We start from the raw sequence: 15,500 nt of genomic DNA, 5'->3' as shown, positions 1-15,500 counted from the left end.
GGGGACACGGGTTCGAGCCCTGGTTCGGGAAGATGCCACGAAGCAACTAAGCCTGTGCGCCACAACTACTGAGCCCAAGTGCCACAACTACTGAAGCCTGCACGCCCATAGCCCGTGCTCCTCAACAAAGAGAAGCCACCTCAATGAGAAGCCCATGCACCGAAACAAAGAGTAGCCCCCGCTCGCTGCAACTAGAGAAAGCCCACACGTAGCAACGAAGATCCGACGGGGCCATAAATAAATAAATAAATACATTTATAAAAAGGAAAAAAAACTCACCACTAGTAGGAGTGTAAATTGGTATCGCTGCTTTGGAAAGCTGGGTAAAATAAGCATACTGTATGATCAATCAACAGAAATGTAACATATATTTACAAGAATGGTCACAAAAGCACTATTCTTTTTTTTTTTTTGCGGTACGCGGGCCTCTCACCACTGTGGCCTCTCCCGTTGCGGAGCACGGGTTCCGGACGTGCAGGCTCAGCAGCCATGGCTCACGGCCCCAGCCACTCCGCGGCATGTGGGATCTTCCCGGACTGGGGCATGAACCCGTGTCCCCTGCATCGGCAGACGGACTCTCAACCACTGTGCCACCAGGGAAGCCCAAAAGCACTATTCTTAATAGCCAAAAACCAAAAACAATCTAGATGTCCACCAATCATAAAAGTGAAAACAGTGCAACATTCACTCAATGGAAAATTACAGAGCCATGAAATGAATAAACTCTAACTACACAAATCAATATGGATGAACACTGATCAGTGTTGAACAAAAGAAGCCAGACATAAGAATATGTTTCCCTTTAAGTTTAATAACAGGTAAAACTGAAAAAAACACTGCAAAAGAAAAACTACTAGGGGGGAACTAGCCCTATCAAGTATGGCCGCTTAATTAAGACATACTATAAGGCATCTACAATTAAAAATGTGATACTGGGGCACGAGCAAATAGACCAGTGGAATAAAATGGGAAAATTCATAAACAGACCTTCAAATCACTGGAAAAATCAGTATATGAGAAAGGTAACATCTCAAATTACTAAGGTAAAGATGCACTTTTTAATAAATGCGGCTAGAACATCTGGGGCTGTCATTTGGAAAAAACATATATTAGATCTATATCTCACCACACACAAGAATAAACTCGAATGAATTTAGGAATCTAAATGTAAAAAACAAAACCATATGAGTACTAGAGAAAACCTGGGTGATTCCTCTTTAATGCTGGTGTACTTTCTAAGCACAACTCAAAGTCTAACGGAAATGAAACAAAGTATGTAAAAAATTTTAAATGTCTGCTTGACCAAAAAAAGAAACACAAATACAAAACACCATAAACAAAGTCTTAAGAAGAGTGCACGATACACCATGAGAGCCAATATCTCTAAAACATAAAGAAATCAAAAACTGCAGAAAAATTCATCAGAAAAATGGGGAAAAAATACATCACAAAAAGGATATTAAGATTTGAAAAAATGTTCAAACTCAGTCATAATTAGAGAAATGCAAATTAAAATAACACCAAGATGCCATTTCTCACCTGCCAAAGCAGTCTGAGGGCAAGACTGTGAGGCTATATTCACTCACAAATATTTCCAGGGGAAATGCAAATTCATCCTGCCTTTCTGGAGGTATATCTGGCAATACTGGGGCTTCCCTGGTGGTGCAGTGGTTGAGAGTCCATCTGCCGATGCAGGGGACACGGGTTCGTGCCCCGGTCAGAAGATCCCACATGCCACAGAGTGGCTGGGCCCGTGAGCCATGGCTGCTGAGCCTACACGTCTGGAGCCTGTGCTCCGCAACGTGAGAGGCCACAACAGTGAGAGGCCCGTGTACAACAACAAAAAAAAAGTAAATCTGGCAATACTTAACAAAACTGAATGTGTACCTAACCTTCTGACCCAGAGATCCCACTCTTAGGAAATCTGTCCTGAAGATAAACCTCCAACAATGTGACTATACATATGTACCAGGTATTCATGGTAGCAACGTTTGTAACTACAATACTGGGAACAACCTGTATGACCAAACTTGGGAGAACAGATGAATAAATTACAGCACATCACAGAGCGGAGTATTATGCAGCCATGAAAAATGGAAGATCTCTATGAACCGACATGGAGCAATTTCAAACACAGACCTTTAAAAGAATAAAGCAAAGTGCACAAATATCAATAGTATTCCATCCTTCATGAAGGAAAGAAGGGAATATAAGATTATATACATGTATCTGCTCATTTGTGCAAAAGAAATATAGAAATGATAAACCAGAAACTAAAGAAATTGCTTACAGAGTAAGTAGGAAAGGGGTGGAAGGGAGAGGGTGGTAGGACCGAGGAAGGAATGATATTTCTTTGCAACACTGAACTACAGTAATGTATCACATACTCCAAAATAACAAATAAATAATTAAAATTAACCAGGATGAGGTGGTGGGAACCAAAATGGAATACAAACAGTAACAGATAAACCTATCTATTACAAATGAATACCACAAGCGAAGAGGATGGGTAGAAAAACACTCAGCTAAGTAACTGTGGAAAACACTATTCTGACTGGATACTGTAATGTTAAAGACACAAAGAACTGTACACAAACACTGTACTCGAGTTAAGTCAATCTGTTTCTCAGAAGGATAGGATGGGTTAACAATCTGCTAACTACTGGACAGGTACATGAGGATTAAACAAATAACTGAATATACTGTAGACAATGAGCTGATTTCTCACTGTCAGAGAAGGAAGTTACAAGAAAATAGTGAAGGCTAGAATGAAGAGTGCTGGATAGGAATCATGGCGTCCTTATATAAACCCATGGTTTAAAACATACACATACAGATAACTAGATACATGAGGAAGAAGAGGCAGCTCTTCCTTACAAAGGAATGTGGAAGAAATGAGAGAAATACAAGACCACTATTTTAGGGAAAAAACATCATAATAACTGCTGCAGGCAAGATCAAAGAGTATAACCAGTGGGCAAAAGTTTGAAGAGAAACAATCTCAAAGTATCTTGCCCAAGATATTTATCAATTACAAAGGGAAAAACAGTAAGTACCTCACCAAATGTTCAAGGTTATCACACCAGTAATAAAACATAAATATCACATACCCTTTCCTAATCTGATGCATAACCTCAATCCAATCATGAGACAACATCAGACAAACCCAAATGGAAACATTCTAAAAAATAACTGACTGGCGTTCACTGAAAGTGCCCAAGTCATAAAAGACAGGAGAAGACTGAGAAACTGGAAGGACTGTCACAGTTAAAATGATAATATATTGAATATATGCACAAATAAAATATTAAAATTATTTTCACCTGTTAAACTTTTTGATGTGGTTAACAAAATTTAAATCATGTATGTGGCTCATATGATATTTCTATTAGACAGAACTGCACTGGCTCTAATCACTAATTTTCAGGAAGTACAGAAGGCAAGAAACATTTTAACTATGACAGGGAAAATCCAGACCAAGAAATTGCATAGGACAAACAATTCTGTTCTTCACCAATAAAACTGCACCGTGGGTGGGGAGGCCAAGGCCAGGGCCAGGGCCAGGGCCAGAGCCAGATGGGAGAATCCTACAGTCTAAAAGACTTAGGAGACACACCAAACAATCACAATGGGAGGACTTTATTTGGATCCTGTTTTTTCTTAAATATATTAAAACAGAAGTTGATACTTAAGATAATTAGAAACTACATTGACTAAATGGTGGATTTTTCAATTTACAAGTTGTTTTTAAAGTGTGATAATAGTAATATAGTTATTTCTTTTAAAAAAGAGTTCTTATCTTTTAGAGATATATACTCAAATATTAGATGAAAAGACATGTCTGGTGTTTGCTTCAGAATAACGGGGGAGAAAGAATACAATGGGTAGAAGTATAGATGGAACAAGACTGGCCGTAAACTGACAACTGGACCTGTGAGGCTAGCATGGGGATTCATTACACGCCTCGTATACTCCTGTATGGGCTCGAACTTTTTCCACTTAAAAAAAAAGGAAGGCAATTGAGGGGACTACAAGTTAATTATTGAATCTAGAAAAGACCCAAACTAAGAATCCTACGACCAAGATGCCAGGCCATTATGCAAAGTTTCCGTGGGCTGGCTCCTCAGCAGCTGCCTCCCCTTCCAGGAAAGATAAGTGCAGCAGGTCCTGGAGATGCACTAGGACCTTCTGGGAGTTTCTTGGCTGAATGTAACCTGGTCTGTTACCAGTAAGTGAGCAACAGAGTGAAAACAGTGCCTCTGGTCCAGGAGGGACGTCAGAGTTTAATCAAATAAGCAGCAGACAAATAAGTACAAGTTGTTGTACAGTGAAATACAGGTAAAGCACAGGGAGCTTAAAGCAGAGTTCTGAACTGTTTTCTGGGCTCAGGACAAGGTTCTCGAGGTTTAGTATTGGGACATGGCTATCTGAGGAAGACAGGTCCTCAGAGCTCTGCCTGCTCTGGCTGAGGAACAAGGCGGGCAGGAAGCCCGGCTGCAGCCGCAACAAAATGCGGGAAGGACCTGTGGGAAGGACCTGTGGGACCAGACTTGGCAGTTCAGGGAATTACAATCATCTTCACCAGCCTCAACACTAACTTGACCAGAGGCACAAAGGAAAAGCATCTCAAAGTGAAAGGACCGGTTCAGATGTATATACCAAGACTCTGAGAATAGCTACAAGGAAAATTCCTGGTGGTGAAGGTTCTAAGACTTGGGATGGTTTTCAGAAGAGGCTCCACAGCGACTCACTGACTTGCACAGTCCTGAGATGGTTAAGCAGATTACCTCCATCAACACTGAGCCAGGAGTCAGGGCTGAAGTCACCACTGCAAATGCTGAAATCAACTTTTAATAAGTTGATAAGCACTTGTCAAAAAAAAAAAAAAAATTGGCACAGATGCTGGGTGAATGAGGGACAGAAGTGGGGAAGCTTTCCAGGTAGAGAAAACAGCATGTGCAAGAGCCCTAGCGTAGGAAAGCACTTTCCACATTAATTCAAACAATATTTGAGTTTATTATAAGCTAGACACTTTGTTAAGCTCTGCGATGACAGGACACACCAAGATGACCTTTGTTCTCATGGAGCTTACAGTCTAATGGCAGAAATGGATGATCAAAAAATGTCACAACTGAATACATTATCACAGGCTTAAATAAATACTACAAAGAAAAGAATGAGTGCCGTGAGAGGAACTCAAAGACAAACCTGACAGGAAGTTCAGTACCCGCTAGGAACTAAAATGAGGACAGCACAGGTTGAGAACAGAGACCAAGACGGGGGAAAAGATGCAAGGTGAGGCTAGAGCAGTAGGTAGGGGTCAAATAATCCTGTAGCAGTTTACTGATCATATTATGGATTTTGGTCTTTTACTTCTGAAGTCAATTAAGAAGCCTAGGAGTTTTAGAATGAGCATGTGTACTGGGGCACAGGGAAAGAGGGGGTACTAATCAAACTTGAATTTTGAGAAGATCGTTTCAAAAAGACAGACTGTAAGGGACAAGAAGGGGTATGATACTACTTAGGAGGCTATTACAGGAGTACAAAGAGAAGAACAGAATGTGTGTATGTGTGTATATATCTGTTTTGGAGGGAGGGGGGATGTAAATGGTAGAAAGTACCCATGGAACGAGTGGAAAGATATGAGGTGCTCAGGAGTTAAGAACTGAACAGAATCTGCTAATCGGTCAGGTCATTCACCCTACCAGATATGTAGCCCAACTGAACCAGGTACACTGGAGTAGGAGTAGTCTTTAGTCTCTATTCCCTAATTCGTCAGACAAAAGAGTGCCTCTCTTACTTAATACTACTGTAATAAAATTTTCAAAAGTATCTCGGGAGCTCAAGGACTTTCTCTGACACCACAACGCATCTTGCTGGTCTGGGACTCAACTAACCCTTTGTCCAGTATCAAAGAAATACATACATACCTAAATACGTAAAGTAAGTAAATGTTTTAAGAGTGCACATACACAGAAATACCATAATTCCTATACACCTCTTCCCTGATATTAAGGTGGGCTTCACTTAAAATGTTTTTATTAAAAGATACAGCCAACATAAACATAACAGCTCACCCTGTTCTGGGCACTGTGCTGAGTGTACAACCGCCCTGAGACGGGTCTCTAAGTGTTCTGTGGTCATCTGAGCTGTACAGATGACAGCACAGTATTAACTGGTAGACTCAAGATGCAGATTCCAGAGCCTAAACTCATGTAATAAAGTAACAAAGACTTAGGGTTATTCAATGAAAAACTTTTCAGTTCTTATATTGCTTGACCTCTCTCTGTGCAGGGTCTGGCCTACCAACAGGCAGGTCCCTCTCTGGAAACTCTCTATTCCCTTGCTGGCCTTTCTCTTGTGTCACTACACTCAGACCACATTCAAATGAAGAGCTTGTATTCATCAGAAGACCATTAAGAGAACTACCACATTGGAAAATATACCTACAATACATATAATCAACTAGCTTTTATCCAAAAAAAAAAAAAACAAAGCAAATCAATAAGAAGATAATCCCAAAGAAAAATAGACAATAGACTCAAACAGGGCATAAACATGCAAAGTTGCTCAACTTCATCTAGTCAAAAAATGCAAATTAAAATCTCCAATGAGATTCACTAAAGACCAACCAGAAAGGGCTAAAAGTGTCTGCTAATACCAAGTATTGGTCAAAATGCAGAGCAACAGAAACCCTCATTCACTGATGATGACAAGTGTAACTTGGTATAATCTCTTTGCAGAAGACATCATCTACTGAAAGTGAAGACACACTAAACAATCCAGCAGCAATTCCGTCCCCAAATACATCTTAGAGAAAAACGTGCACATGCTCACCGAGACGAACAAGTGTTCTTAATAGTGGAAGCATTATTCTTAACAGCCCAAAGTAGTAAACAACCCAAATGCCCATCAATGGTAGAATAAATAAACTGTAGTACATTCACACAATAAAATACTAAACAGCAATGAAGATGAATGAATTCATGATGCAACAACACACGAATTTTAAAAACATAAAGTCAGAATAGTGGCCGTCTTGGGGAAAGAATGGTGCTGGCAGGAAGATCCTAACACATGGGTCTTACTGTCGGGACAGTGGCTCACTGGCAGGATAAGGTTATCAGGTAGAGGGCAATGAAGGAAGCTGAAGAGCTGCCAATATTCTACTCCTTGACCTGGGTGGTGTTTACATGGGTGTTCACTTTGTGATAATTCATTAATGTACATGCGCTTTCTGCTCTTTTACATAGGTGTTACGTTTCACAATAAAAAGGTATAAAAAATGAAGTCAGCTCCCAACATGTAAGTCAAGGTAATTTACATAAAACCTGGATTTACAACCAGTTCTGTTAAAAAATGGGAAGATCCAGCCTGCTGTCTTCACCACCAGCAACAATCAGCTGGGGCGGGGCAATCTTGGCCTCCTTCAGAGGAGCTCCTGTTCTCTGACCCCACAGCACCCTCTCTTCCTGCTCTCAGGAGTCACGACTCGCCTAACACCTAATACCATTCCATACTCGTCTCCTTGACACTCCTTACGGCACATGAACGTAAAAGCATGAGCATGTGTGAATTATAAAGCCTAGAAGCAAGTGTGTCATTAGCCAGAGTAGTAAATTTAACCTCAGATTCCTCACCTATGAAACAGAGGTCACAAGAGTACCTACCACAATTGTCAAGATCAGATGAGACAATGCACATAAAACAGCTAGCTTAGTATCGTCACAGAATCGGCACTCAGTATTAGGAGGCTATTATTTATTATTAATACACATTTCTCATATTTACAACCAGGATGTAAATCTGCTTGCCATGGCCTGAGTCTTCTGACTTTACAGGAAATACAGCATCAAAATATGGGTTGGTATATGTTTAATTAAATACTCCAACATGTATCAGTGTTTAAAAAAGAAAAACAATAGGGACTTGCTGGTGGTGCAGTGGTTAAGAATCTGCCTGCCAATGCAGGGAACACGGGTTCGAGCCCTGGTCTGGGAAGATCCCACATGTCTCAGAGCAACTAAGCCCATGCACCACAACTACTAAGCCTGCGCTCTAGAGCCCACGAGCCACAACTACTGAAGCCCGTGCACCTAGAGCCCGTGCTCCGCAACAAGAGAAGCCACCGCAATGAGAAGCCCGCACCACAACGAAGAGTAGCCCCCGCTCGCTGCAACTCGCGCAGCAACAAAGACCCAACACAGCCAAAAATAAATAAATAAATTTATTTTAAAAGAAAAACAGTAAATAAATCTTCCAAAGTTCCTTTACATGACACCACTGGGAAAGATTTCTTACAATTATACTTTGAAAAGTACACTTGTGTTTACTTGTTTTTGCCGAACCACGAATTTCTCCCCATCAGGGCTTTCACTGGTCTGATCAGCGTCAGGTAAATAGATACCTATGAAAATACACTTTAAGATAATGGATTTTAAGACCTCAGCCATAAAAAGCCCTCAAAATTAAAACTGACTTTTCAAGGTAAACATCACATGAACACCAAAAGCAGCTCCCTATTTTTCACATAGTTGTTAGTGTCCCAACGCCTAGCCAATACACTTATCTAATTCTTGCCCCTCAGACAAGTATACAACATTTTTCCCCCAAAACCCACAAAAGTCTAATTCAAACTACTTTTTCCAGAAGTCAATCTGACAGTAAGCCCTCCTAAAATGGAAGACTACGAATTTCACCCACGAATATAATGACAGCTAATGAACTAGTCACCCACAATGTCCATCGTCTCACAGACACAACACTGAGCAAGAGAAGCCATATACAAGAGTCCACACCAGAAGATCCTGTTTGTGTAAAGTTCACAGGCAAAACCAGTGTTTACGGAATGCGTAAGTGGTAAAATTACACAGAAAAACTAGAAAATAAGTAATATAGAAGACAAGATACTTATAATCTTTGGGGAAAGCAAGTTATGATCCAGAAATGGCCTGTTAGGGATTCTAGGTGCTCATCATCATTTTATTTACAGTATTTTATTTGTTGCTTTCTGCCCACACCATTAAAATGGTCCACAAGTACAGCATAGTGATATGTTCACTGATCTATTTCTAGCACCTAGAACAGTGCCTGGTTCATACTAGGCCAGCAGTGAGTATCTGTTAAATATAGAATACAGCTTCAAAAATCCAAATTGTTACAAATTTAACAACTGGCTAGACCCTAAGTATAATAGTAACAGCCAGCTTACTGTCCATTTTCCATGTCAGTATATTCAAGGAGTTATAAGTATGTAAATAAATTCTAATTACTTTATAGTTCTTAACCTTCTCTATTTAGACGTTTACCAAATGCGTGAATGTATCCAGATTCAACTGAAACGTTTTTTTTTTTTAATTAACAAGGGGAAATGCAGAAACTCATGTGTTACAGTAAGCCCAGGCTCTAGATGGGATTCTACCACCCTCCCCAACGAAAAAAGCACAGCAGAGTGCTATGCTCTTATAAGATGACCTGAAGTGTGCTCATATTTAAGAATAAAAACTCAAATTCTTTGGATCTTAAAAATGAATTACACATTTCACAACAGATTACAATACAGGGCAGCTAAAACCTATAAGCCTTTAGAGGACAGGGATCCAAAACAAAGTGTGCTCAATAAATACTTGCTGAACTAACAAAAAGAATCTCATAACTGATAACCTCCTGAATTTTAGCATTATGTATTGAATTAAGAGATCATAAATTAAGTTCAATTCAGTTATCAAAAACTGTGTACAAACTCAGCAACAATTCGAAAGAGTGAAAATTCCTAAAATAACCAAGAAAAAAATGAACTTTCACTCTTTGGGAATGTACACTATTTTAAAAAAAACAAAAAAATACTTCAGCAAATCAAAAAAAATTTTTTTAATCAAGCCAGAAATATGCTAATCTTATGTTCCTAATTAGCATCCCTGCAAAGTAATATTCATTCCAGTTTTCACCTCTCTTCTGGGCATGATAAACTAGAATGAGGTCACTCACCAATCAACTCACTTCCCAGCATTCTACCAGCATGAAAGAGTTAAGACTGTTCTAATATATACTGAAATGCACCTACAACACAAATTAAAACATACCTTTTGATCTATCCCAAAGTTAAGGGCTTTCTGAGATTCAGTATCAACACTACATATGTAACAGGGTATTTTGTGGTATGAATTTTGGAAACATTGGTTTCCTCATATTAAAACAGTACTCTGTGGGATAGCCGATCATTCAGAGTCCATTATTTTCACACATTTTTAGGATATAACATGAAATTCCCTACCCATGAACTCACCGCACACTTCTCATTATTAAGAATGTATCTGTTTAGGAAGGCACGGAAATCAAGCACCTGGCTAACCCATAAAGAAGCAACCTGAAGCCACTCTTCTCTGCAATAAATAAATTAGGAAGCACTCTAGGTCAGCAGTAGCAAAAGGCCTATTTTTATTGCTGGCTTATATTAGAAATACTATACTGAAACAGACCAATTTTAGATTAAATTCAAAACTTGGTAAACTGTTCTATCGTGTCTCTTTCTACAAGATTAAAAGTTAAGCTAAGGAGGTTATTCAAGATTGTCTTTCAAAATTCAGAGATACAAAGCAAGTTCTAGTCAAATATTTCAGAAATGTCATACTAGACATAAACTATCTTTTAATCTTATTTAACATTTGATCAAAAACTCTATGAATAAAAAATAACTCTGCTTGTCCCATGGCAGGTCTCCAGCCCTACCACGCTCCATCAGTGCTCGATCCTAAGTGCGTGGTTGGCACGGAGCCTGCAGTGAGCTGTGGCTGGGCGGCCAGGGACCAGTGGCACCACACGTGGATTTACAGTCGGACTCGTGGTCTTTCATTAGATTGAATTTTTATCATGTCAGAACTATGTCAATAAACAGGATTACACTTCCAATTTTGTCACCAAAATTATTATTTTTAATGACACTTTCCTTAGCAGCTTAGTGATCTGTCTTGTTTATACTCAGTTTTATTCTTAGAACTGTACTGAGTTTACATTTGGTCTCTAAATAGAGAAAAGATTAAAGAGTAAGTAAAAGTCAAAGCCAGTACATTGTTACCAGGATTGAAAAAAAAAAAAAAAAAGCAGTGAAACTACTGTAATCTTTCTCCTTCAAACCAAACAGGAAACAGTACTATATATACTACATTACAGCTCTCAAAGCCACAGATGGGTTTTAACCTCATTATTTGTTGGTGTGGATGGCTGACCTCCACTGTCACTCACTAGTGGGTAAGCACTGTAGATTTGAAAAGTACCTGTCTAATGGAGCTGTCCTAAAATGAACTTAAGAGTTATAAATGCAGTCAGGATTATCAACCAAGCACATAAATGACAGGTTTAACCACAAGCATCTACCATGTCAAACACACTAACATAAAAAATTAAGTCTTTGCCTTAAATACTATAAAAATATTTCTAGTGAAAAACACTGTACAAATTTGGCAGGTAAAGAAAAATATTACTACAGTGAAGCCCAATAAACGTTGGCACACACAATTAGTGAATTCTCATAAAGCACAGTGAGTTTTTAATTTACCTTTAAAGCAGTATGAAGCAAATACCAATCACTAAGTACCAAAATTAAAACTACGTCATAACAGCCACTGAGGACACAATTCCTATCTATAAGGACTAATTTTGTAATTAGTTTTGTTCATTTAGCTTTATTCTACAGTTTTTAACTTTCAAATGTTCAGCTGTTAAGGAAAGTTCATTGTGCCTTATTTGATAACTATAAATCAATTCCTAAGAAGTGCTGTAAATAATTTCCATACTAAACTACATTATAATTTTAAAAATAATCAACCAGGCGAAAAAAATTCTGTTCCTGAGACAAAATGGAAACTTTTAAGCAGCAAAATCTAATAAGCATACAGTACAATGTTACATTTTATTGCTTCCTCTGAAGTGAAACAGCTTAAAAATCCAGAAGCCACTGTACTTGCTTCAGCCACTTTCTGTGATTCAACAAATGGAAATGTTCCCAATTATTCATATCATTTTCTTACATAACTAAACAATTCCTTGGTGAGACACAGAACCGCCCTCAAATTCCTGTTTTCAACTTTTGAATCATTTCATATCAGGTACACTAGTAATTCTGTTTGCAAATTCAGATGTATATCTGAACTTTTCCTTTATTACTTAAGTTAATATCATGCACTGAGAAGCCCTTTCCAATTTAAGTATATATTTTTTAAAAGCATCCTATACTTTCTTCTAGTATTTTATGATTTATCTTCTTTGCACTTTTTCAAACATTTCATTTGGATTTTTGGGGGGGGAGCCTAAAAAAAATTTTTTTTTTTTCAGAGAGGATAACCAACAGTCCCAGCATTATTTATTGAATAATCCATCCTTTCTCCAGTAATCTTCCATGTTATTTTTATCATGCAGTCTCAATTCTCCCTCTTGCTGGCTAGGTGAATTTAGGTAAGTTACTTTATCTCTCTGTTTCAATCTCCTCATCCATAAACTGGGGAATATACAGTAGTGCTCACTTCATATCAATACTGAGAACTACATCAGTTAATTCATGTTAAGCACTTAGAACAATAGCTGACACACATTAAATGCTGACGATCATAATCACTAAAACCTCATAAACACACAGATGTTTCTGGACTCTGTGATCCCAATGTCTATTCCTGAGCTAAAAGACTGCCTCAAATTACTCTGAATTTATAACACATTAGGTTTTCTAATAAGGTATTCTTTTTCCAAAAAGTTCATGGCTATCATCCATTTATTTTATCAGATAAACTTTCTCATCAGTATGTCAAGTTTTCTACAATACTGCACTGGAATTCTATTTGGAATTGTGTTAACATTTATACACCAACTCTAGGAAATTTGGTATATTCTACAAGAGTCACTCTCCCCCAGTCAGAGAGTATATTTTCTCATCTCATTTACTGAGGTTTTATGTCCTCTAAAATTAGGTAAGTTACCAACAATTGTTATATTTATTCCTAGGTACAACCGTTTTGGAGAAAGATTTAGTGGCGTATATCAGAATTTTAAATGCACATACCCTTTGACCCAGAAATTCCACTTTTAAGAATAGGACATACAGTAATACTATATAAATGCATATATAAAAATATAAGGCTACTTATTACAATAAAATCCTGGAAACAAATTAAATGTCTATCAGTAAGGCAATAATGACCTGCAGCATATTCATGGGATGGAAGAATATTCAACCATTACAAAGACTACAGAATCAAAGGTACTGGTTTCGAGAAGAGTTCTACAAACTATTATGCTAAAAGCAATAAAAGCAAGCTGCAAAATTAATATCTTCACTTTTTTTTTAACTGGGAAGTGGAGGAAACAAAAATATACGTACAGTATTGAGTACACAGCCTGGTTCTTATTAAGCATTTTAATCACCTTACAAAATCAAACGTGACTTGGTTGGTTGAATACTATTTCATTTCATCTATCTTTTACAGCCTGCCTTGCTCTACATAAGATTCAATGGTGGCCCCATAACACAGCATTTCAGAAAAGTAAGCTTTCAACTGACATTCTACTCATAAATGTTTAAGAATGCAAACGTCCCTAAAATGTAGTGTTTAACTAGTGATATTTTTCAATATGCCATAAAATCTCAACACCATGATTCAGGAGAAAATGTATGACTCCTTCTAAATCATCATTTTACCATGGCAATCTATTGAAAACTTACTTCTCTGCATACATGAAATAACCTTTTTAGAGTGTGTGGTCTTGTATATTAAGTGCCAGAGATCACAGTGCAGGAACACAGTGACATTCTCTGTAATACGGAAACAAAGCCTTTCCTCCCAAGAAAAGTAAATAATGAAAGCTTATTTTAAAATCATGCAAAATTCTGCCTTTTATTCTAAATCTTTAGATTGTACTTAATCAGTGTACGGTCAAAAAGGTACACATGAAAGTTTTCTTGTACACATGAAAGTTTTCTTAAAGAGAGAACACTAAATTCCTTAGAAGAATTTATTCACTACTAAATGTATCCGCTAACTTCTGCCAGCCAGAAAACAAGGTCTTGAGATCAGAAACTCCAGGGCCTTATTATACCTGGTCCGAGATACTATGAATAAACATTTCAAACAGAAAAAATCAAACCAGTACCTGCGTAAGCACTTTGATACTGTTTGAAGTAATGAATTGATTTTTAAGGAAGAAGATTTTTACTCTTCACATTTCTGTATTCCCGCAATCGTTTAAAAGAGCAGGTACTATTTTATGGTGAAAAAGGTTAAAATGTACAAAAGGAGAGGAGAATATTAACTGATTTTTAAGAACTTCAGGGAACTTCCTTGGTGGCTCAGTGGTTGAGAATCCGCTACCAATGCAGGGGACAAGGGTTCGAGCCCTGGTCCGGGAAGATCCCACATGCCGCGGAGCAACTAAGCCCGTGGGTCACAACTACTGAGCCTGCGCTCTAGAGCCCGCAAGCCACAACTACTGAGCCCACGTGCCTAGAGCCTGTGCTCCCTAACAAGAGAATCCACCGCAATGAGAAGCCCGCGCACCGCAACAAAGACGCAACGCAGTCAAAAATTTAAAAAAATAAATAAATGTATTAAAAAAAAAAAAGAACTTCAGCTTTTTGATGTCATATACGAATTGGTTTGAAAGCACTAAGAAAATGGCATAATACTTCAAAGCACATGGAAAAATTGATAGGAAAAAGTGTTACTTTTTTGAGGAACCCACACGTCTTTGCCAATTTTTATTGTTTAGAGTTCATCTAATTGTCCATTTTTAAGGTTATTTTGTGGTACTTCTGAAAGTTTAATTCAAACTAAACTATTAAAAACTGTTAAGAGATTAGTTTTTTCAATGTTTCCGTAAGTAAATAAAACAGAGTTAAAACAACAAAAATCCAGCCTACTCCACTCGGGCGGAGTGTTTGCCGTCCCAATGTCTTGTCGCGGGCGCGCGCATACCAGCGACAGTGACATCAGATCGAAACCACACGGTTTCGCCAGGGACCAACCACTCCCGCAAAGACAGCAGCCGCCGCCCACCGAGGTGGCTCCGGCCCGACCTCCGCTCCCCGCGCCCGGCTTCCCGGCGGGACCTGTTGCGCGTTCCCGCCCGCCCTGCTCCCTCCCCGAGCAGACATGAGCCGGGGACTGCCAGCGACGCCGCCGCGATGCACCTGCCTGGGCCCCAGCCGTCCCCACCCCCGGCCAGCCGCCCGCTCCTCGGGCCCCGGCCCGGCAGCCAGCCCGCGGGAGGAGGGAGACAGGACCCCGGCGGGACGGGCCCCCAAAGCGCTCACCTTGGCGGCCGCGGCCCTGGCGGACATCTTGTCTCTCCGGTGCCACAAGACGCTCCTCGGACCCGAGACTCCTCGCCGCCAGCCACCGGCTCCTCACGCAGCTGCCCAGATAAACATCTCCCGGGAGCGAGCGGGGCGGGGGCGCTGGAGAGGCCCGGCCCACGGGGAGGGGACTCAACTAGGACAAAAGTCCGCGCCGCGC

The 15,500-nt window shown here is 39.4% G+C and overlaps 1 protein-coding gene across 6 annotated transcripts in view; it reads right to left on the bottom strand.

Moving 5' to 3' along the window:
* TJP1 (tight junction protein 1) overlaps positions 1–15,500 on the bottom strand; it is a 114,297-nt gene extending 98,797 nt beyond the window's left edge. For all 6 annotated transcript variants that reach the window (XM_024742750.1, XM_024742752.1, XM_024742754.1 and 3 more), the window contains exon 1: positions 15,299–15,500. In XM_024742750.1, the coding sequence (XP_024598518.1) occupies positions 15,299–15,325 (27 nt within the window). In that variant the 5' untranslated portion in view covers positions 15,326–15,500. The remainder of the gene's footprint in view (positions 1–15,298) is intronic.

Source organism: Neophocaena asiaeorientalis, unplaced genomic scaffold, assembly GCF_003031525.2.
Source record: "Neophocaena asiaeorientalis asiaeorientalis breed wild unplaced genomic scaffold, Neophocaena_asiaeorientalis_V1.1 scaffold155, whole genome shotgun sequence".
NCBI lineage: Eukaryota > Metazoa > Chordata > Mammalia > Artiodactyla > Phocoenidae > Neophocaena > Neophocaena asiaeorientalis.
This window is presented reverse-complemented; position numbering and strand designations above follow the sequence as displayed.